The sequence below is a fragment of the Urocampus carinirostris genome, chromosome 6 (assembly GCF_059441175.1).
Source record: "Urocampus carinirostris isolate Australia breed hairy pipefish chromosome 6, RoL_Ucar_1.0, whole genome shotgun sequence".
Taxonomy (NCBI): Eukaryota; Metazoa; Chordata; class Actinopteri; order Syngnathiformes; family Syngnathidae; genus Urocampus; species Urocampus carinirostris.
In genome coordinates, this window is record NC_142354.1 from 10,930,124 (window position 1) to 10,948,890 (window position 18,767).

Here is an 18,767-nt window from a genome sequence, read left to right on the forward strand (position 1 = left end):
AACATTTTTGAAATAAAATACAATTTGAAAACTAAATATGACGGATAAAATTAAATATACACATAATAAAAGCAAACTTAGATTTTATTCCATCTATCCATTAACGTAAACAAAAATAATTTACTCTCTCTATCTCTCTATCGCTCTCTATATCTGTATCATTCTCTTGCTATCTTCCTTCATCTCTAGCTCCCTCTACCTTATTCTTTGTTTATAACACTGATCTATTCTCTCTTATCACTTTCTTTCTCTTAATAAATAAAACGTACTAATGAACTGTAATTTTAGTCTATGTGAATCACAGACACTACTCCATCATGGTGTCCCATCAAAAATGATATCCCTGTTATTCTTCCAATATGAATGACTCCATTATTCCTTTACGACACACTCGGGACGCTTAGGAAACACGCTCCAACGCATTTTTGGAGACTTTTCTTCCACACATCATTTTGAGTGTCCCATCATGACTCCCTCACGTCCTTTCTCCACTCCAACGTTGACAGCTCCGATAATAAAAGTCCCGTCAGCATTCGACCCAAAGGAACCGTGGTTTCCCGCAAACACGAACGCCACCTGGCCGGCGACGCGTTCAAATACTTCCGACAACGAAGATTCAGGTTCCGACACGCTTCCCAGGAATGATACGATGGCGTTTCCACATCCCGTGCGCTCGAAAGAGCGTCGAGTTCATAGAAAGTGCAGCGGAGGGAACGTTTTTACGCCGTTCGCGCGTTCATAAATTAGTCAGTGACGGTTAACGTGTTTACATTTTGTGCGGCCGGTTTTAAGTGTCGGAAACCGCACAGGGACTACAGCTGGAATTCTTATCTGGCGCATCGAGTCGTTTAGGTAGCGTTTTTAACTGTTTGGTTCTTTACCGATACTGATCAAATCTAGCTTCTGAACACTGATCCAGTTAGGTAAAGTCAAGTCATGTTTATTTATTTGGCCCTTGATCACAGGAGTCTCAAAGGGCTGCTATGACGCCATCCCCTGATCTAAAACCTACATGAGGGCAAGGAAAAACTCAAAAACATCAACATAAAGGAAAATGAACAAACCTTGAGAGTTAACCAATCTTTTTTTTTTTTTTTTTTAACTGCATGCCATATTTCTAGGTTTCGTACATGTGCTTGAAATCCCTGACCATGCTTGAATTTTACTGTTTTGTTTTCAAGGTCGGGTGAATGCTTGAATTTTGGGTGAAGTGTTTCAAAATGCTTGAAATTGTTGCCATAGCCATGGCAGTTTGACTATATAGACCACAAAATAAATCCTGCTTTGGTTTTGTTTTTAAAGTCCGTGAAAATGACGCTGACACGCCCGCTCTGGTGGCTTGTCATTTTGGCGATCTCATGTGAGGCGTCACCGCCCCCCACTCGTCGCACCCAAGAGGACAGCTCTATTTAGAAAACTGGCCCGTTTGGCTCGGCTCCCAAACAGTTCATCAAATTTTCAATTGTTGTAATGATATACAGACATGGGGACTTGAGACTTAGTGACTTGGACTCGAGTCGACTCGAGTCGCTGTTTTTATGACTTGTGACTTGACTTGGACTTGGCAATCTAAGACTCGGGACTTGACTTGTGACTTGACTTGCCCAAGAAAAAAATACTTGGGACTTACTTGGGACTTGAAGGTGAAGACTTGAGACTTACTTGAGACTTGCACATGTGTATACACCAAAGAATTCAGTAATTAGTCATTTCATATGTTTTGCAGGGGATAGCTGAAAAACACATGAAATGTAAATTTAAATATTAACAGATCTACAATTCTCTGGGGGGTAAAATACAAAAGAATTGTTCCTATTTACACACTAAACAGATTTAAAGTCAGACAACAACACAAAATTCCTGAGAATAAAACAATGGGTTGGCAACCCAAAATGTCAAAAGTGTCACGGTTGCCAATGGTGCCCAATTGGCTCGCCTGTTTGGCGCCAGCTGCGGCTCGTTGACTGATTGGGTTCCCTCCTATTTGGGCTCAGTGCTCTCACTCACCCTTTGTCAGTCCGTCAACGAACCTCTGCGACTGCAAGACGTGGGTTTTGACTCTGTCCGGTTTCCTGCTTATGTATCCTGTCCGGTATCGTTCCTGTCTATTTTGTCCTGTTTAATATTGATCTCCAGTTTCGTTCCCGGCTATTTTGTTCTGTTTGTTATCGATCTCCAGTGTCTAGTAGCGTTCCCGTCTAGTTTGCCCTGTTTAATTTTAATCTCCCGTGTTTGCTATCATTTCCGTCTATCTAGTCCTGCTTGTTATCAGACTCCAGTCTCCAGTGCCTGATACGAATCCTGTCCGTTCCTTCCTGTCCGGTATCGACCCCATCTGTCCGATATCTGCTCGGGCAATTGGTATCAATCTCGTCGGCCTCTGGCTTCCTGTCATTCCACGCCAGAATGCTGCCTTACGTCTTCCGCATAACCATCGTTGAATCACTGGCGTTTGGGTTAACGTGCGTGACTGCCCCATTTCCCATAAAATAGAGCTTGTGTGAGAAACATTACGCATCCGGGTCCTCCTCCTGTTCTGGTTCTTGACAGAAAGAGCCATATTGGACCATAAAAAATATGTTTGGAGCTGAAAAAATTCGCCAAATGTTGCTCCGGAGCCACTTGTTGCCAATCCCTGGACTATAGCTTGACTTAATCAATCGATCAATACTTACTTCTTTTTTTTTTTTTTATCAGTAAGAACAACCATGAGCACCATAACACTGGACATTATAGATATTTCAGAAAATGCGTGTAATTACGTCTGTCTTCGTTATACATACAAAATAAGTCACTTTTTAACATTATACAAGTGCTCTAAAACTGAAAGAAACACATGCCTTGGCTAAGAAGGATAGATCACTAATTCTTATCAAGTAGCATTAGCTTAGCTGTACACATTAGTAGCTATAATCAATCCAAAATAAAAGTACAAATGCTAATGCTAATGACAGTTGTGGGAGTTGCTCATAGTAGCGCACGTTAGGGTGTTTTCATTCTACATAGTCTGTCTTGCTGTGAGTAAATAGGGGCTGTGTTGTGTTTTCAAGGTTGATAATCATTTAACAAGGGGAATTGCAATTGGCTAAGGTTGATAGGTGTGTGATAACTATTAGCCTGCTATTTTTAGTGCACCCTTACTTAAAACTCCCACCCGTGTGGACGATGCTGTACAAGGACTAAGCCACCGCGTGTAACCACGCAGATGCTAATCAGTCATAACGGGGGATGGGGCGGTTGCCCGTGGCAACGTACAGTAGAGGTTCCAACATCATCTGCGATGGGGGAAGGGAACTTCACGTGCGCTCGCGCCACGTGCGCAAAACTGACCATTACCGTTGTATTTTGTTCTATTATGTTCTATTCTGGTCCGGTTACTCGGATCTCCTCAAGTTAGCGTCCACCGATGTTGCCGACCTGACCTTTTGGGGTCTACTTTGTCCTATTTAATTCTATTTCACTCTATTCCGGTCCTGTCACTCAGGTCTCCACACATTAATGTCCACTGATGTTGCAGAAAACCGACCATTGGTTCTATTCTGGTCCTGTCATTTGGATCTTTTCATATAAGCATCCACTGATGTTGCTGACCTGACCGTTCAGGTTCTGTTCTGTCGTACTCTGGTCCGGTCACTCGGATTTATACACATTAGCGTCCACTAATGTTGCAGACCCAAACATTTGCGTTCTATTCTGGTTTATTCCGTTCTATTCCGGTCCTGTCAGTTGGATTTCCTCACGTTAGCGTCCACCGATGTTGCAGACCTGACCTCTTGGGTTCTACTCTGCTCTATTCTGTTTTATTTTGTTATAGTACTGTCCTGTCACTTGGTTCTCCTCACGTTAGCGTCCACTGATGTTGCAGACCTGACCTCTCGGGTTCTACTCTGTTCTGTTCTATTTTGTACTATTACTGTCTACGGACAGACTGAAGAGATCTTTTCTTCCTCATGCCATGAGGCTCTTTAACTCCACCCGGCAGAGTAAAGGCCCACATTAAACCACACCACCTACATTGGATATTACCGAATCTTACTGCAATATGTATTCTGTGTAGCACTATTTAGTTACTCTATATAACACGCTACAGTGGGCATTTGCACGTCACACTGGGTATTTGTATATTGTATTCTTTTGGCTTTATTATTGTACTGTTCTCAGCTCAGGGATGCTGCTGGAAATGTGAATTTCCCTTAGGGGATGAATAAAGTATCTATCTATCCATCTATCTATCTGTCACTTGGTTGTCCTCATGTTAGAATCCACTGATGTTGCAGATTTGAGCTTCCTGGTTCTACTCTGGTCTATTCTGTCCTTTTACGGTACTGTCTCTCAGATATCCTCACGTTAGCATCCACTGATGTTGCAGACTTGAGCTTTCTTGTTCTACTCTGGTCTATTCTGTTCTATTCTGTCCTATTCTGGTCCTGTCACTCGGATAATCTTCACGTTAGCGTCAACTGATGTTGCAGACCCGACTCTTTGTGTTCTATCCTGTTGTATGGTGTTCCATTCTGTCCTGGTGTGTTCTATTCTGGTTCTGTCACTCAGATTTTCTCACATTAGTGTCCACTGATGATGGAGAACTGACCATTTGCATTATTTTTTTGTTGTATTCTGTTGTACTCTGTTCTATTTTGTCCTGTCACTTGGATCTCTTAAAGTTAGCGTCTTCTGATGTTGCATACCCGACCGTGTCTGTTCTGTTCTATTCTATTCTGTCCTATTCTAGTCCCGTCACTCGGATCTTCTCACATTAGCGTCCACTGACGTTGCAGACCTGACCATTCACGTTCTATTCTGTTCTATTTCGGTCTGCCACTTGTATCTCCTCACGTTAGCATCCACTGATGTTGCAGATGCGACCGTTTGTGTTCTATTCTGTTCTATTCTGTGCTATTCTGGTCCTGTCACTCGGATCTCCTCACATTAGCGTGTACGGATGTTGGAGAAAACCGACCATTAGTTCTATTCTGGTCCTGTCATTTGGATCTCTTCACGTTAGCGTCCACTGACGTTGCAGACCCGACATGTCAAGCCAAATCCCGTCCAGGCCACAAGGAACAAGGAGGCCTCTGATACCAGTCGTGATCGAGATTTGCCGCAGGCAAAAAAAAAATGAAAAAATGCTCACATGCAAGAAGATGTCAACCGTGAGAGGAAGTGTCTGTTATGTGATTGTGGGGAAGAAAAAAGAGAGAACAGGGAGGGAAAAAGAAAGCTCAGTCCAAATTTTGCGTACATCTGGATGAAAATAAAAGCATACGCTGCAAAAAGTCATGTTAGATAAATGTAGGAAAACATTTTTAAAAATATCGTCTTTGTCCTTAAAATTTATTTTTCCCCTAGTGGATTGATATTACTATTTTTTTCCAATTTACTAAAAAAACATGCTCTTAATATGAATTCTCAAATCAGCAAAATAACATTTTTGTCATGATTACTGATGCAAGGCACCTGTGCCCCGCTCCTTTGGCACCAACTGCCTCGGACTCTGATTGGCTCCTTGTCCCTAATTCAACCCACTCTTTTTTTTGACCTATTGTCAGTCCGTCTGCGAACCTCAGTTTACTCTAGGCAAGCTTTTCGACCCTGACTCACTCCTGTTTTGGCTCCCGTCTGTTTCCCGGGTTCGACCCGTTTTTTTTATATTGACCAGTCTAGTCTCCTCTCCTGGCTTTCGACTCGTTGCTTATCTCGACCACGTTTTTTGCACTCCTGTCCCAGCTACTGACCTGTTTTTTCCGCTCCCGATACCGCCATCGCTCGCCACGGAAATGCCACTTCCGTGTTCAGAGCGATCTACTCCCCGTGACCAGCGATCACCGGATCGTGTGTGCAATCATTTCCCTTCTTCCCAATAAAACTGAGAGAAACGTACGCAAGTGGGTCCTGTCTTTGTTCTGGTCCCGACAATTTTAAATATATCTTTTTTAATTTTATTGAAAAATCAAGTCAAAACCATATTTAAATAAATGTATAGTTAATATTTTTATAAGCATTAATCATTGTTTTTTATTCATTCTATTTTATTTTTAAATTGATATATGTATGTAAACAATTTAGTCAATCTGAAGGATCGGCTACACATCAATTTTGAGTGAATTCTTTTCACTGTTTTTGAAAGTTCTGGTCATCGTGGAAAGGAGATGACCTCATGTGCAGTCCCTTCTCAAGGTCTCTACGTTTTCCTCATGTTGAGGTTTTTGAGTTTTTCCTTGCCCTCATGTAGGTTTTAGATCAGGGGATGGTTTCATAATAGTCTGAAGTCTGTGGTAGTCTGTGCAGCCCTTTGAGACTCTTTGTAATTAAGGTTGTCACAAATAAACATGACTTGACTTGATGTTTTTGGGTTTTTCCTTGCCCTCATGTGGGTTAGATCAGGAGATGGTGACATAATTGTCTAGTTTGCAACCATCTGTGGTCTGTGCAGCTCTTTGAGACTCCTTGTGATTAGGGCGTCACAAAAACATGACTTGACTTGAGGTTTTTGAGTTTTTCCTTGCCCTCATGTGGGTTTTAGATCAGGGGATGGTGTCATAATAGTCTGTAGTTTGCAATAATCTGTGGTCTGTGCAGCCCTTTGAGACTACTTGTGATTAAGGGCATCACAAATAAACATGACTTGACTTTAGGTTTTGGTATTTTCCTTACCCTCATGGGAAAGTGGATGCGGAAGTGGATCTTCCGAATCGGGAGATCGTGGTGTTAAAGACGGAAAAAACTGGTCGATAGCCGGGACTGTAGAGCAAAACGTGGTCGGGATCAAAAATGGGTTGTAAGCTGGGACGGAAAGCAAAACATGGTCGGGGTAAAAAAAACGGGTCGTAGCTTGAGACAAATGGGGAAATCAGGTGGAAAACGGCTGCAAAAATCGGGACCGATAGGAGTCGGAGTCAAAGTGCTTGCCTTGTAGAACAGAGGTTCCAGACGGACTGACAACAGGTGAATGAAAGGACTGAGCTGAAATAGGCCGGGGAACCAATCAGGAGGGCCACAGCGGCTGGCGCCAAATGAGTGGGCACAGGTCATCAGTCATCATGACAGACTTGACTTTTAATCACTCCCTCGGATTCAAAGAATTTTAGATTTTAGATGAGGGGATGGTGTCATAATAGTCTGTAATAATAATTTGCAATAGTCGTTGATCTGTGCAGCCCTTTGAGACTCTTTGTGATTAAGGGCTATACAAATAAGCATGACTTGACATGACTTGACTTGAAGTAAACTCCTGCCAACAAAACGAGAAGGACATTAAAGTGTTCCTCTTAGGCACACACAACATTGTTTGTTACCAAAACTGGAAATGGAAAACGTACGGAGCAAAGTAACAAAGAAACCAGAAGCAACCACTTAAATACCTGGCGTGGTTGTGGATATGAAAATGACCTGACAATGTGTACTGTTCAAAATGTCCTTATTAAAGGGTGAGGATAATGAGGGCCAGGTGTGTGGGTATTGGACACACCTGTGTCCAGTTACAAACTTGCTCAGAAAGGAGGCTCACAGACTGGACCGAGGACATCATTAGGAATGTCCGTTGCGCTTTCCATTTCTATCTGGTAAGTTATCGTGCAGATCTTGTTTGGAATTGCTTGAATGCCGAATGCTTTGGTAAGTGTGAGTAAGATATGTGCTGAGGAAAGGCTGTGTTGATTACCAATCCCTACTATAGACTGTAAGTTTGCTACAAATGGTGCTAGATCTTTTTAAAATAATAATTATAACAGTAAAATAAAATGTTATACAACATTATTATGAATATACATTTTGTGTAATACATCTCATCTCATCTCATTAGCCGTACCGCTTATCCTCATTAGGGTCGCGGGGGGGGCTGGAGCCCATCCCAGCCATCTCCGGGCAGTGGGCAGGGGACACTCTGAAACCGGAGTGCCCGGAGGAAACCCACAGACGCACAGGAAGTCTGGAGCTGGATTTGAACCCACGACAGGTTCCCATGACTTGAACTGTGCCGCACAAGCGCTAACCACTGCGCCGCCGTGCTGCCCCTGTGTAATACATATTTCCTCATAATACATTTGATTTTTATTAATATGAATAAATAATTAATTGTTTTTAGCATTATTATCAATGATTCCATCAACAATAGCGATGTATTTAAAGCTGGTGCAAGCCAAGGAAAGTAAATTCTTCGCTCCTGTGTTTTATATATCGAAGTGTCCTTCGGCAAGACACTGAATCCCAAATGCCCCCAATAAGCAGGTGGGGGCTTTGCATGGCTGCATGGCCGCTATTGGTGTGTGTGTGTGTGAATGGGTAAGTGTGAAGCACATTGTAAAGCGCTTTGGGAGGTCTTCATCGACCTGAAAGTGCTATATAAATGCAGACCACAGACCATCTTTTTTTTATCATCTACAGAGGAAACTTGAATAGGACAAACAACAAAAACAAGGATGTAAAAAAAACAAGTAGGGAACTTGGCTGGCCCCATCAGATATAAAGACAACGTGGGTGGCTTAATTTTCACTGTAGATAGAACTTTAGGCAGCTGGGCGTTATTATAATTTGATAGAAATTCCCCTTAATCACACCAATCTATACTTGAACCCATTGGATGACTTTTTGTTTAATGCAATGATGTGCTTATGGCGTGGAGGCCAGTGTAGAGGTTCCAGGCGGTTGTCTGCAGTGAGGAATCCTCAAGGCTGGAGGCCCGATCGGGACCAGAACCACGGGATGCAGTGTGTTAAAGCCGTGGTTGGCTGCTGGCAGTTTTCTTTGAGGTCGAAGCAGAACTCTTTTGATTGCTCGCTGGAACCGGACCTAGCTTTGCACTCGCTTGCTTCAACAAGATTTTTGGATTCTTGTAAGCAGGATTTCTTTGCCCCTTGCTCGGTGCCGCCTGGATCAGAACCTTTTGGTTGCTTGCTGGTTCCTTGCTTGTCGCTTGCTCGATGAGAACTCTTTGTCTTCGGCTGAGCTAACTGTATTGCATACACGCTGAGAACGGAGTCGCAGGGTATCGGGCATCCGAGCTCACGTGGCTCAGCCCGGCTTCCTGGTGGTAGTTGTTAAGGCAACCCAGGAATGTCCTTTGTTTCACGAATAAGAGATATCATTAAACATCACGCCCAGTTGCGACCAGACAATTCAATTACTGTAAATAATTAAATTAAAACATAGTATTTAATGCACATGTTCTGACATTGTTTCATTATGTTTATGTTCTTGCTAAACAGGTAATATTTCAATGATAAGATTTCTTGTGTGTGAACTCAGGTGAGCTGTTTCCACATTGTGAAGTCCAGCTGGGGTAAAGGGAGAGAAGGAGGAAAGCTGGAGGGCGGGGGAGCAAGGCCAGATCGTTTCTGTGGGAAAGCAAAATGCTGTCCCCAAATCATATTGCTTTATATTTGTTGTATACATATATTGTCATTATGACTGATTAGGATCACCTGTGCCAGCTCGTTTGGCGCCAGCCGCTGCGGGCTACCTGATTGGTTCCCAGTCCTTTTAAAGCCCAGTCCTGTCACTCTCTTGTTGTCAGTCCGTCAGCGAACCTCTGTTCCTACAAGGCAACCACTTTTACCCTGACTCCCGCCAGTCCCGCTTTTGCACCTTTTTTTCCACCCGTCCGTTCCTGATCACCCCATTTGTCTCCGGCTATGACCTGTTTCTGACCCTGACCAAGTTTGCTCTCCCGTCCCAGCTTACGACCCGCTTTTGATCCCGACCACGTTTTTGCTCTCCTGCCCCGGCTATCCACCTGTTTTTCTGTCCTCGACACCGCCATCTCCCGCTCCGAAGATCCAGTTCCGTATTTGGATCGCAATCCGATTGTGCGGCTTGCTTCCCGCGTCCAGCTAGCACTGGATTGCAGGTGCTGCCCTTCCTCTTTCTATCAATAAACTTGTGGTTAACGCTACGTTCTGGTAGTGATTATATATATATCTCATCTCATCTCATCAGCTGCACCGCTTATCCTCAGTAGGGTCACGGGGATGCTGGAGCCCATCCCAGCAATCATCGGGCAGTGGGCCGGGGACACCCTGGACTAGTTGCCAGCCAATCGCAGGGCACACGGGGACAGACAACTCACTCGCTCAGTCACACCTAGGGACAATTTGGAACGGCCAATTCACCTGAAATGCATGTTTTTGGAATGTGGGAGGAAACTGGAGTGCCCGGAGGAAACCCACGCAAGCACGGGGAGAACATACAAACTCCGCACAGTAAGGCTGGGAGCTGGATTTGAACCCACTCAGGAGGTTCCCACGACCTCAGAACTGTGCCGCACACGCGCTAACCACTGCGCCGCCATGCTGCCCCGTGATTATATATATATATATATATATATATATATATATCTCATCAAATGTCTCTGTCTATATTATAAGGAAATAAAAATGTTAAAAAATATTTTATATTAATATTTTGCTATTTACCTATATATACACAATTTCAATACATTTTTCAATTTGTATTTATTCCAATAATATATTCTTTTTATTGTAATTATTTTACATAAATCAAATTATAATGATTTTAACTGTATATAAAATAGAAATATAATTGAAACTATAATGCATATAAATATAGAATATGTATATAAATTACTCAAATTTCTGCCAATGAAAAGGGACATTTTGAAAACTATGATTTGACATTTTTAGCTGGAAAGATTTTTTTTTCGGTGCAATTTAATTTGAAATTGATGGATGATTAATCCCTCCATTTTTTTAATCTGTCGGTATTCGTTATCTGACTCAGCACATGAAGGGCCGGTGACCTAATTTTTGTTTTCCTATCGACTATGATATATATATATATATATATACACACAAGCTCATTCATAATTACTTTTATCCTCGGAGCATCGCGTCAAAATAACCTCTTCCTGGAATTCCAAGTAGGGAGGAAACCATAGCAACCGCTCATTGACCCAAATCACCATGGCAACAAGCATCAGCATTACTCACGCTTTTTATAAACTGGACAATTTTTTTTTTCTCATTGTCTGACGATTTTTCCCACTGCTCCCAAGAGTGGAAGATTTTACATTTGTGTGAAGTTTGACCGGATCCTTTTTTATATGCGGTGCATTGCTTACTTTCCTTTGTAGCTCGCTTTCGATCGCTCATTCGTATTTAATTTGCTTTGTTTGCTGATGTTTAAAAAGGTGAGAGGAAGTGTAACGAGATCCTGTCATTTATTTATTTGTATTCTCACTGAGCTATCAATTCAATTTATTTTTGCAAAACCTGACCATTCGAAAAATTTAGGACTTTATTAGGAATCTTTGAAATACTCAAAGCCGATTGTCAAAACGAGTACTTTAGTCTTCCATAGACTTGGCAATATATTACATTAATTCAAACAAATTGGATTAATTCCTAATTTCAACAATTAAAATATAATGGTCAATTGTGTAACTTAAGGTTAGTCAAGTCAAGTCATTTTTATTTGTATAGCCCTTAATCACAATTAGTCTCTAAGGGCTTCACAAGTTATTACATATAAGAAGTTTAGGTTATTCGTATGCTATAGAGTAGAAGTGAGTTTTAAGCTTAGATTTAAACATTTACACCGAGGTTGCAGATCGGATCTCAGGGGGAAGAGCATTCCACAACATCGGTGCCCGGATGGAGAACGCTCTCGAACCAGCGGAACACTTCTTGGCTCTTGGGATCACCAGGAGACCGGCGCTCTCGGAACGAAGGCTTCGGGTCGGGACATAGGGGGAGATCAGATCTGAAAGATATGAGGGGGAAAGTCCATGTATGATTTTGAATAGTAATAGGAGAACCTTAAAATCGCATCTTAGGCTAACAGGGAGCCAATGCAGGTTAGCCAAAATTGGGGTGATGTGATCGTACTTTTTTGTCCTTGTTAAAAGCCTCGCTGCAGCATTTTGTACCAGCTGAAGACTCTTAAGTCTGGTCATCGGAAGACCGGAAAGTAGTGCATTACAGTAGTCGAGACGGGAGGTAACAAACGCGTGAATTATGATTTCCGCATCCGACTGAGAAAGTATAGGACTAATTTTAGCAATGTTACGGAGATGGAAGAAAGCGGTTCTAGTAATTTTCTTCACATGTGTTTGAAAGGACAGATCGAGGTCGAAAATGACACCTAAATTTTTAAGTGAGTCGCTCTGTGTGATGTGGCAATTGTCTATGTTCACAGCGGTTTTAGAGAACAAGTCACGGGACTTAGATGGACCAATAACTAACATTTCAGTCTTTTCAGAGTTAAGACGCAGGAAATTGAGTGACATCCACTCTTTTATCTCAGTGAGGCAGGCCTCCAAATTTCCACAGTTTAGTGTGGCAGATTCCTCCATCGGGAGATAGAGTTGAGTGTCATCTGCGTAGCAATGGAAACTGACATTATACTTGCGAATAATATCACCCAGTGGAAGCATATAAATGCTGAAGAGAAGGGGGCCAAGCACTGAACCCTGCGGAACACCACAAGTGACACTAAATGGCTCAGATGTCAATTCGCCATATTTAACGCAGTGTGTCCTATCTGAGAGGTAGGATTTGAACCATAATAGGACGTTTCCTGAGAGACCAATCCATTTTTCCAACCGTTCTAGCAAGATATTATGGTCCACTGTGTCAAATGCAGCACTAAGGTCAAGCAGCAGCAAAAGTGATGATTCGCCCGAGTCCATTGCCCGTAGGAGATCACTGGTTACCTTAATCAGAGCTGTCTCAGTAGAGTGGTTAGCCCTGAATCCTGATTGCATTGATTCAAAGAGATTGTTCTCGGACATGAAATCATTCAGCTGCTTTGCCACTACTTTTTCAAGTATTTTAGAAAGAAACGGTAGGTCTATAATTACATAAGTTTTCTGGATCAAGGTTGGGTCGTTTCAGTGTGGGTTTAATAACGAAATAATTGAATTACTCAAAGCTGATAGTCCAAAAACAGGTACTTTGTTCTGCCATTGTCATGATTACCAATGTAAATCACCTGTGCCCGCTCATTTGGTGCCAACTGCCGCGGGTTCTGATTGGCTCCCTGTCACTATTCGAACCCTGTCCTGTCAATCCCCTGTTGTCAGTCCGTATGCCAATCTCCGTGTATACAAGGCTAGCTTACAATCTCTTTTTGTTCCCGACTACGTCACCTCTCCCGTTCTGGCTTACGACTCGCTTCTGACTCAGACCGCGCCTTGCTCTCCCAGTCCCGGCTACGACCCGTTTTCCCGTCCCTGACATCGCCATCGCTCGCTACGGAAGATCCACTTCTGTGTTCAGATCGCAATCCGAGTACGGGAGCGATTTTCTTCCCGCGCCCAGCGAACACCGGATCGTGGGCGCAGCCCTTCCTCTTTACTTCAATAAAACTTGTGAGAAACGTAACGCAATTGGGTCTTGTCTCCGTTCTGGTCCTGACAAATTCAAGTTAATCAGATTCAATATTAATTGAATCTCGGCAATAAATCAAAGTAGATTCATTTATTCCTAATTTTAAAAAACAACAAAGAATGGTCTGGTTATCAAACAATACCTTGAATCGCCACCTAAGCAAGTTAGCATTTTTTTGCAGGAGATAATCGAGTCAACTCAGCATTCTGTCGTTATTATCGAATAAAACGAATAATAACGACAGAAGCAAACCGGAAACTGGTCAAATTGCAGTATTTGCAAGGTCACCGCACAATCGGCGCGTCATTAAAAGAGTACAAACCAGCTCAGTTTCCATCCATAAAGATTCTCCTCATTAGAAGCACACAAGCCTCACTTTTTAACACCCAAAGGGAGTAAAAGCAAACACTGGTGTCTTATGCGAGGTGCACAAAGATGCCTTCACTGACCCGTTTACTAGAAACACAACAACAATCGCAGTCTTTCTGCCCAGTGACATTTTTACTGTTTCTTGGTACCACAGCTGGGGAGGAATCTTTCTGGTCCTGTGATTTTAGTCATGGGTTAGAAAATTGCATTTCCTTTATTGTGCAAAAAAGGAAATTAATTCATCAGACAAATTAATAAAATGATTATTGATTTTCTCATCTTGAACAGATTTTTTTTAACCCTCTTGCAGGCAATTTTTATTTTTAGATTTTTAAAATTTATTTAATTTAAGTGTTGCTCATTTGTTTTCATGAATTTTTCAACCTTTTATTGTTTATTTCAAGAATGATATAATTTATGTGTAATGTTTTTTAAATTAAGATTATTTTATATTATAATATAAATAGAAATGTTTTGAATTCTATTCCAGGTATATTTTATCCTTAACATGTTTAATTTTATTTTATGATTTATTTGAAGAATTATTCTTGTTTTTTTTTCATAAATGTAATAAAATAAGTAGAATTCTAAAATTTCTACTGTCTCTAATCCTATTTGAGGATTTTTTTCTCTATTTTTTTATTCTTATTTTAGGTGAGTGTAATGAGTAATCATGACAATCCTATTTCAGGAATTTTTTCTCAGAATTGTTATTCTTATTTTATGATTTATTTTTAGAATTTTTTTCCCATATGTATAATAGAAATATAACAATATTTCTTAAATTTTATTTATCCTCTGGCAGGTAATCTCTTATAGTTACATTTTAAAAAATTGTATATTATGATTTATTTGAACAATTATTCAATTGTGGTTGTTTTTTTTCCCTTAAATATAATAAAATAAGTAGAATTCTAATATTTCTAAAATGCTCCTAATCCTATTGCAGGTAATTTCTCTCTATATTATCTATTCTTATTTTATCATTTATTTTTAGAATTATTCGTTCTTTCCTATAAATATCGTAAAATAATAATCTTTTAAAAATGTTTTTCATCCTCTGGCAGGTAATATCTTATTGTTAACATTTTTTATTGTATTTTATTATTATATGAGGTTATTATATGAGTATATATGAGTATAGTAATACAAAAATGACATTTTCTACCCACTTTTTGACTATGGCTTTAATTTATAATTTGTATTTAGTCCGGGAGGGGGCACACTGGTAGGGTGTGGTTCAATGGCTGAAAATCTCGAGGCCCTCTGCCTTAATCCCTATCACTGTGGATAAACCCATTCTTCACTTGGTTATTCTGTGCCTCGCCATAAGCATAATTCATTTATTTTACTCTCTAGTTTGTTCTTATTGTACTTTAACCATTGTGTGTGTCTGTGTATTCAGTGTTTCGGGTTGTTGGGAGGTGATATTGGAGGATATTTTAGAGTTTTATTTTCTCATCGTACCATCAGGTTTCATATAGATGCATAAAATCCTTGAAAATGCTTGAATTTAAATATTGCGTTTTCAAGGATTGAAGAGTAAAGAGCTTGTAGATGCTTGAATTTTTTGCCATATTTCTGTACAATAAAAACGACACCAACACTCACTCTGATGGCTTCTCTTTGCCTTTGCGTTTCTTCTTCCCTCATGATTAACAGCAGCTGGCATTAGTTTGTACAGCATTGCCCTATGAAGCTTTATCACCCACTAAGGTAGATGCATGCCATTTTCAAACACTGTGGAATGTGTATTATTATAAGGAGAGTATATCAATTATAGACGTTTATTATGAGCCATGCAGAAAATGATGCTATCATTTCCTGGTGGTAAATTGTGTTAGGAAGAACTTCCTGCAACTGAAAATGTACATATGACTGTCATTTTTACCCCAAAACATATATATGTCATGAACCAGAACCGGATCAGGACCCAAACGCGTGACGCTATTCACACAAGCCTTTTATTTTACGGGAAATGGGGAGTCATGTCATGTCATGGAGAGTCGTTAGGCAGCAGTCTGGCGTGAAATGATAGGAAGCAAGAGGCTGAAGAGATCGATACCAGGACAGGTGGGGTCGATACAGGACAGGACGGGACAGACGGGATAGATAATGAAACAGGATATCGAAAATGAACAGGACAAACTAGACGGGAACAAAAACTGGAGAAAATAATAAACAGGACAAAATAGACTGAAACAAACCCGGAAACCGAAATTAAACAGGACAAAATAGCCGGGAACAATACCGGACAGGAAATACCAACAAGAACAAGTCATCTTTTAATATATTTAGAAATAAAGCTATATGAGATAAAATAAGTAAAAAAACATTGACATTGAATTTCTTTACCCTTGCTGTGGTTAACTAACCTCATTTCTAATCTCATTTCTAAGCTCTTTCTGTACCTAACCTTGGCAAGACTAGGTATTACTTACAGCCAGGGAAAACACAATGATGATGTCATGGGCCCCCGGAAGGAGGGTGGGGCCCTTCCGAGGGGCCTGTTGCTGCAGATCTGGCTGGGTGTGACCGTGGCCCCGTGTTACCTGGATGAAGTCCAAGCAAATTCCAGATGATGTCATGGAAGAATTTCAAAAATATGTCCTAATAGGTTTCACATCCTGGATTGCGTTAAAGCTTTCACTTTCCGGTTGTTTTTTTATATTATTTTTGAATTAGTCATTTTTATTCTTATTTTTTGAAATGTGTTTATTTATATGTTGTCATTGTGGTTTATTTGAAATATTTAATTGATGTGTTTATTTATTTTTTTTAATTTTGTTTTTCTTTTTTTTTAATTTGAACTATTTGTCAGGAGCAGAGCGGAGACAGGACCCAGTCGCGTAACGTTACTCACAGTTTTATTGGAAAGAAAGGAAAGGAGTGTACACACGATCCGGAGATCGCTGGTCGCGGGGAATAGGTTGCTCAGATGTGGAAGTGGTATTTCCGTGGCGAGCGATGGCGGTGTCGGGAACAGAAAAAACGGGTCATTAGCCGGGATAGAAGAGCAAAAACGTGGACGATATAGGAAAACGGGTCGCAATTCGGGACGGTAGAGCAGACGTGGTCGAGATCAAACAGATCGTAGCGGGAGAAAAACAAGAGCAAAAACACAGGACAGGCGAAAAAAGGCTTGCCGTGTAAAAAAAGAGATTCGCAGACGGACCGACAAAAGGGGACTGACGGTACAGAGATTAAATACTGACAGGGAGGCAATCTGTCAACAAGCTGCAGCTGGCGCCACACGGGTGGGGCCAATTGGGCGCCATGGCAACCTTGACACACACCGGCGCGGCCAATTGGGCGCCATGGCAACCATGACACTATTTTTAATTTTTTGTATTATTTTTATGATTTTAATTTATTTTGTTTGCATACTGGAATTGTTGTTTATTTTACTCATTTTTTATGCGTCTTTTAATTATCATTATTATTTTTTTGATCGTTAAATTTATTTATTTTTCAATAATTTTTGTTTTATTTATCTTGATAACAAATTATAATATTCTATTTTAAATACTGGAAAGATGTGTTTTTAAAAATGTTTGTCTGCTTCTTTTAAATACATCTTACTTTTTCAATTGTTTACAATTATTTTTTTATATTTTTTAATTTTACTTTTTATTTTAGATATTTTAATGAAGTTAGCGCTTGTGTGGCACAGTTCATGTCATGGGAACCTCCTGCGTGGGTTCAAATCCAGCTCCAGACTTCCTGTGCGGAGTTTGTATGTTCTTCCCGTGCTTGCGTGGGTTTCCTCCGGGCACTCCGGTTTCCTCCCACATTCCAAAAACATGCATTTCAGGTGAATTGGCCGGTCCAAATTGTCCCTAGGTGTGAATGAGCGAGCGAGTTGTCTGTCCCTGTTTGCCCTGCGATTGGCCTGCAACCAGTTCAGGAGATGGCTGGGATGGGCTCCAGCCCCCCCGCGACCCTAATGAGGATAAGCGGTAGGGCTGATGATGATGATGTTTCTCTAGTTGATACATTTTTCATGCTTCTATTAATGAATGCATTTTTTATTCTTTACTTTATTTTAATGGTTTGAAATTATTTTTATTTCATTGTTTTTCTATTCATTTTTATTAATTGATAGGTTTTTCTCATTTCATAAAATGTTTATAATGTTACTTGTTTTTTATCTTGTAAGTTTTATTATCTTTATTGTTTAAATTATATATCTTTGAATTTAATACGTGTATTTTATTTTTTGACTTTTTAATCCAACATTTAAAAAAAATGTTTCTGTTTTGTTGTATTTTGCAATAGTTATTATTTTTTAAGTATCTAAATAATTATTTTTGATTTTTATTCTACTGTTCATTGATTAATTTATTCTGATAATTACAGATTGTTAAAATCGTTTATTTTCTATTTTTTATGTTATTTCTTTCTTTTTTTTCTCACGCTTAATTTTTAAATAACGGTCTTAGATTTTAAATTGATACTCTTCTTTTTAATTATCTTCTTAATTAATAAATACTTGAATTTTTTTATTTCTACAATTTTCAATGTGCATGTCGTGATCCATTTTAAATCTTTAAAACATGTTTTAAAAGTTATTGATTTGTGGCTTTATTCTTAACTACAACCACTTCTAGTGGAGAATGACTTACACACTGTCACTTTAACCTCCCAAGCTTTGTGTACCAATACGTATTTGTAGCTACATTTCTCGGACTTGTGTGATTAATGACCCCTCCAACCATCCTTTTTCTGTTTTAGGGCCGGCATCGACGACGTGGAGACGGACGTGGTGGAGATCGAAGCGAAGCTAGACAAGGTATAGATTATTTTTCCTCCAGATTACTAAAACAAATGTTTTTGCGCGACCGATCCGTCACGTCTTACATCATCCGAGCGCCGATAGATTTTTTTTCGACATTTGCTGGAATTGTTTTTCCTCCGATTCAGACCAGATGTGCAACGCTACGTTCGATTGGCTAGCTAGCATGACGTAAACCACACACAGAGTGCAATTTTTTTTTGCCTGTGTCAGCAATTTTAAAAATAGGACGTTTATTAATGTATAAACGTGTCGTGATT

General features: G+C 40.2%; 1 protein-coding gene across 1 annotated transcript in view; it reads left to right on the forward strand.

The window, feature by feature from the left end:
- acap3b (ArfGAP with coiled-coil, ankyrin repeat and PH domains 3b) overlaps positions 1 to 18,767 on the forward strand; it is a 101,674-nt gene that overhangs the window by 21,484 nt on the left and 61,423 nt on the right. The window contains exon 2 of the mRNA XM_088337852.1: positions 18,447 to 18,504. Coding sequence (XP_088193978.1) covers positions 18,447 to 18,504 — 58 coding nt within the window. The remainder of the gene's footprint in view (positions 1 to 18,446; positions 18,505 to 18,767) is intronic.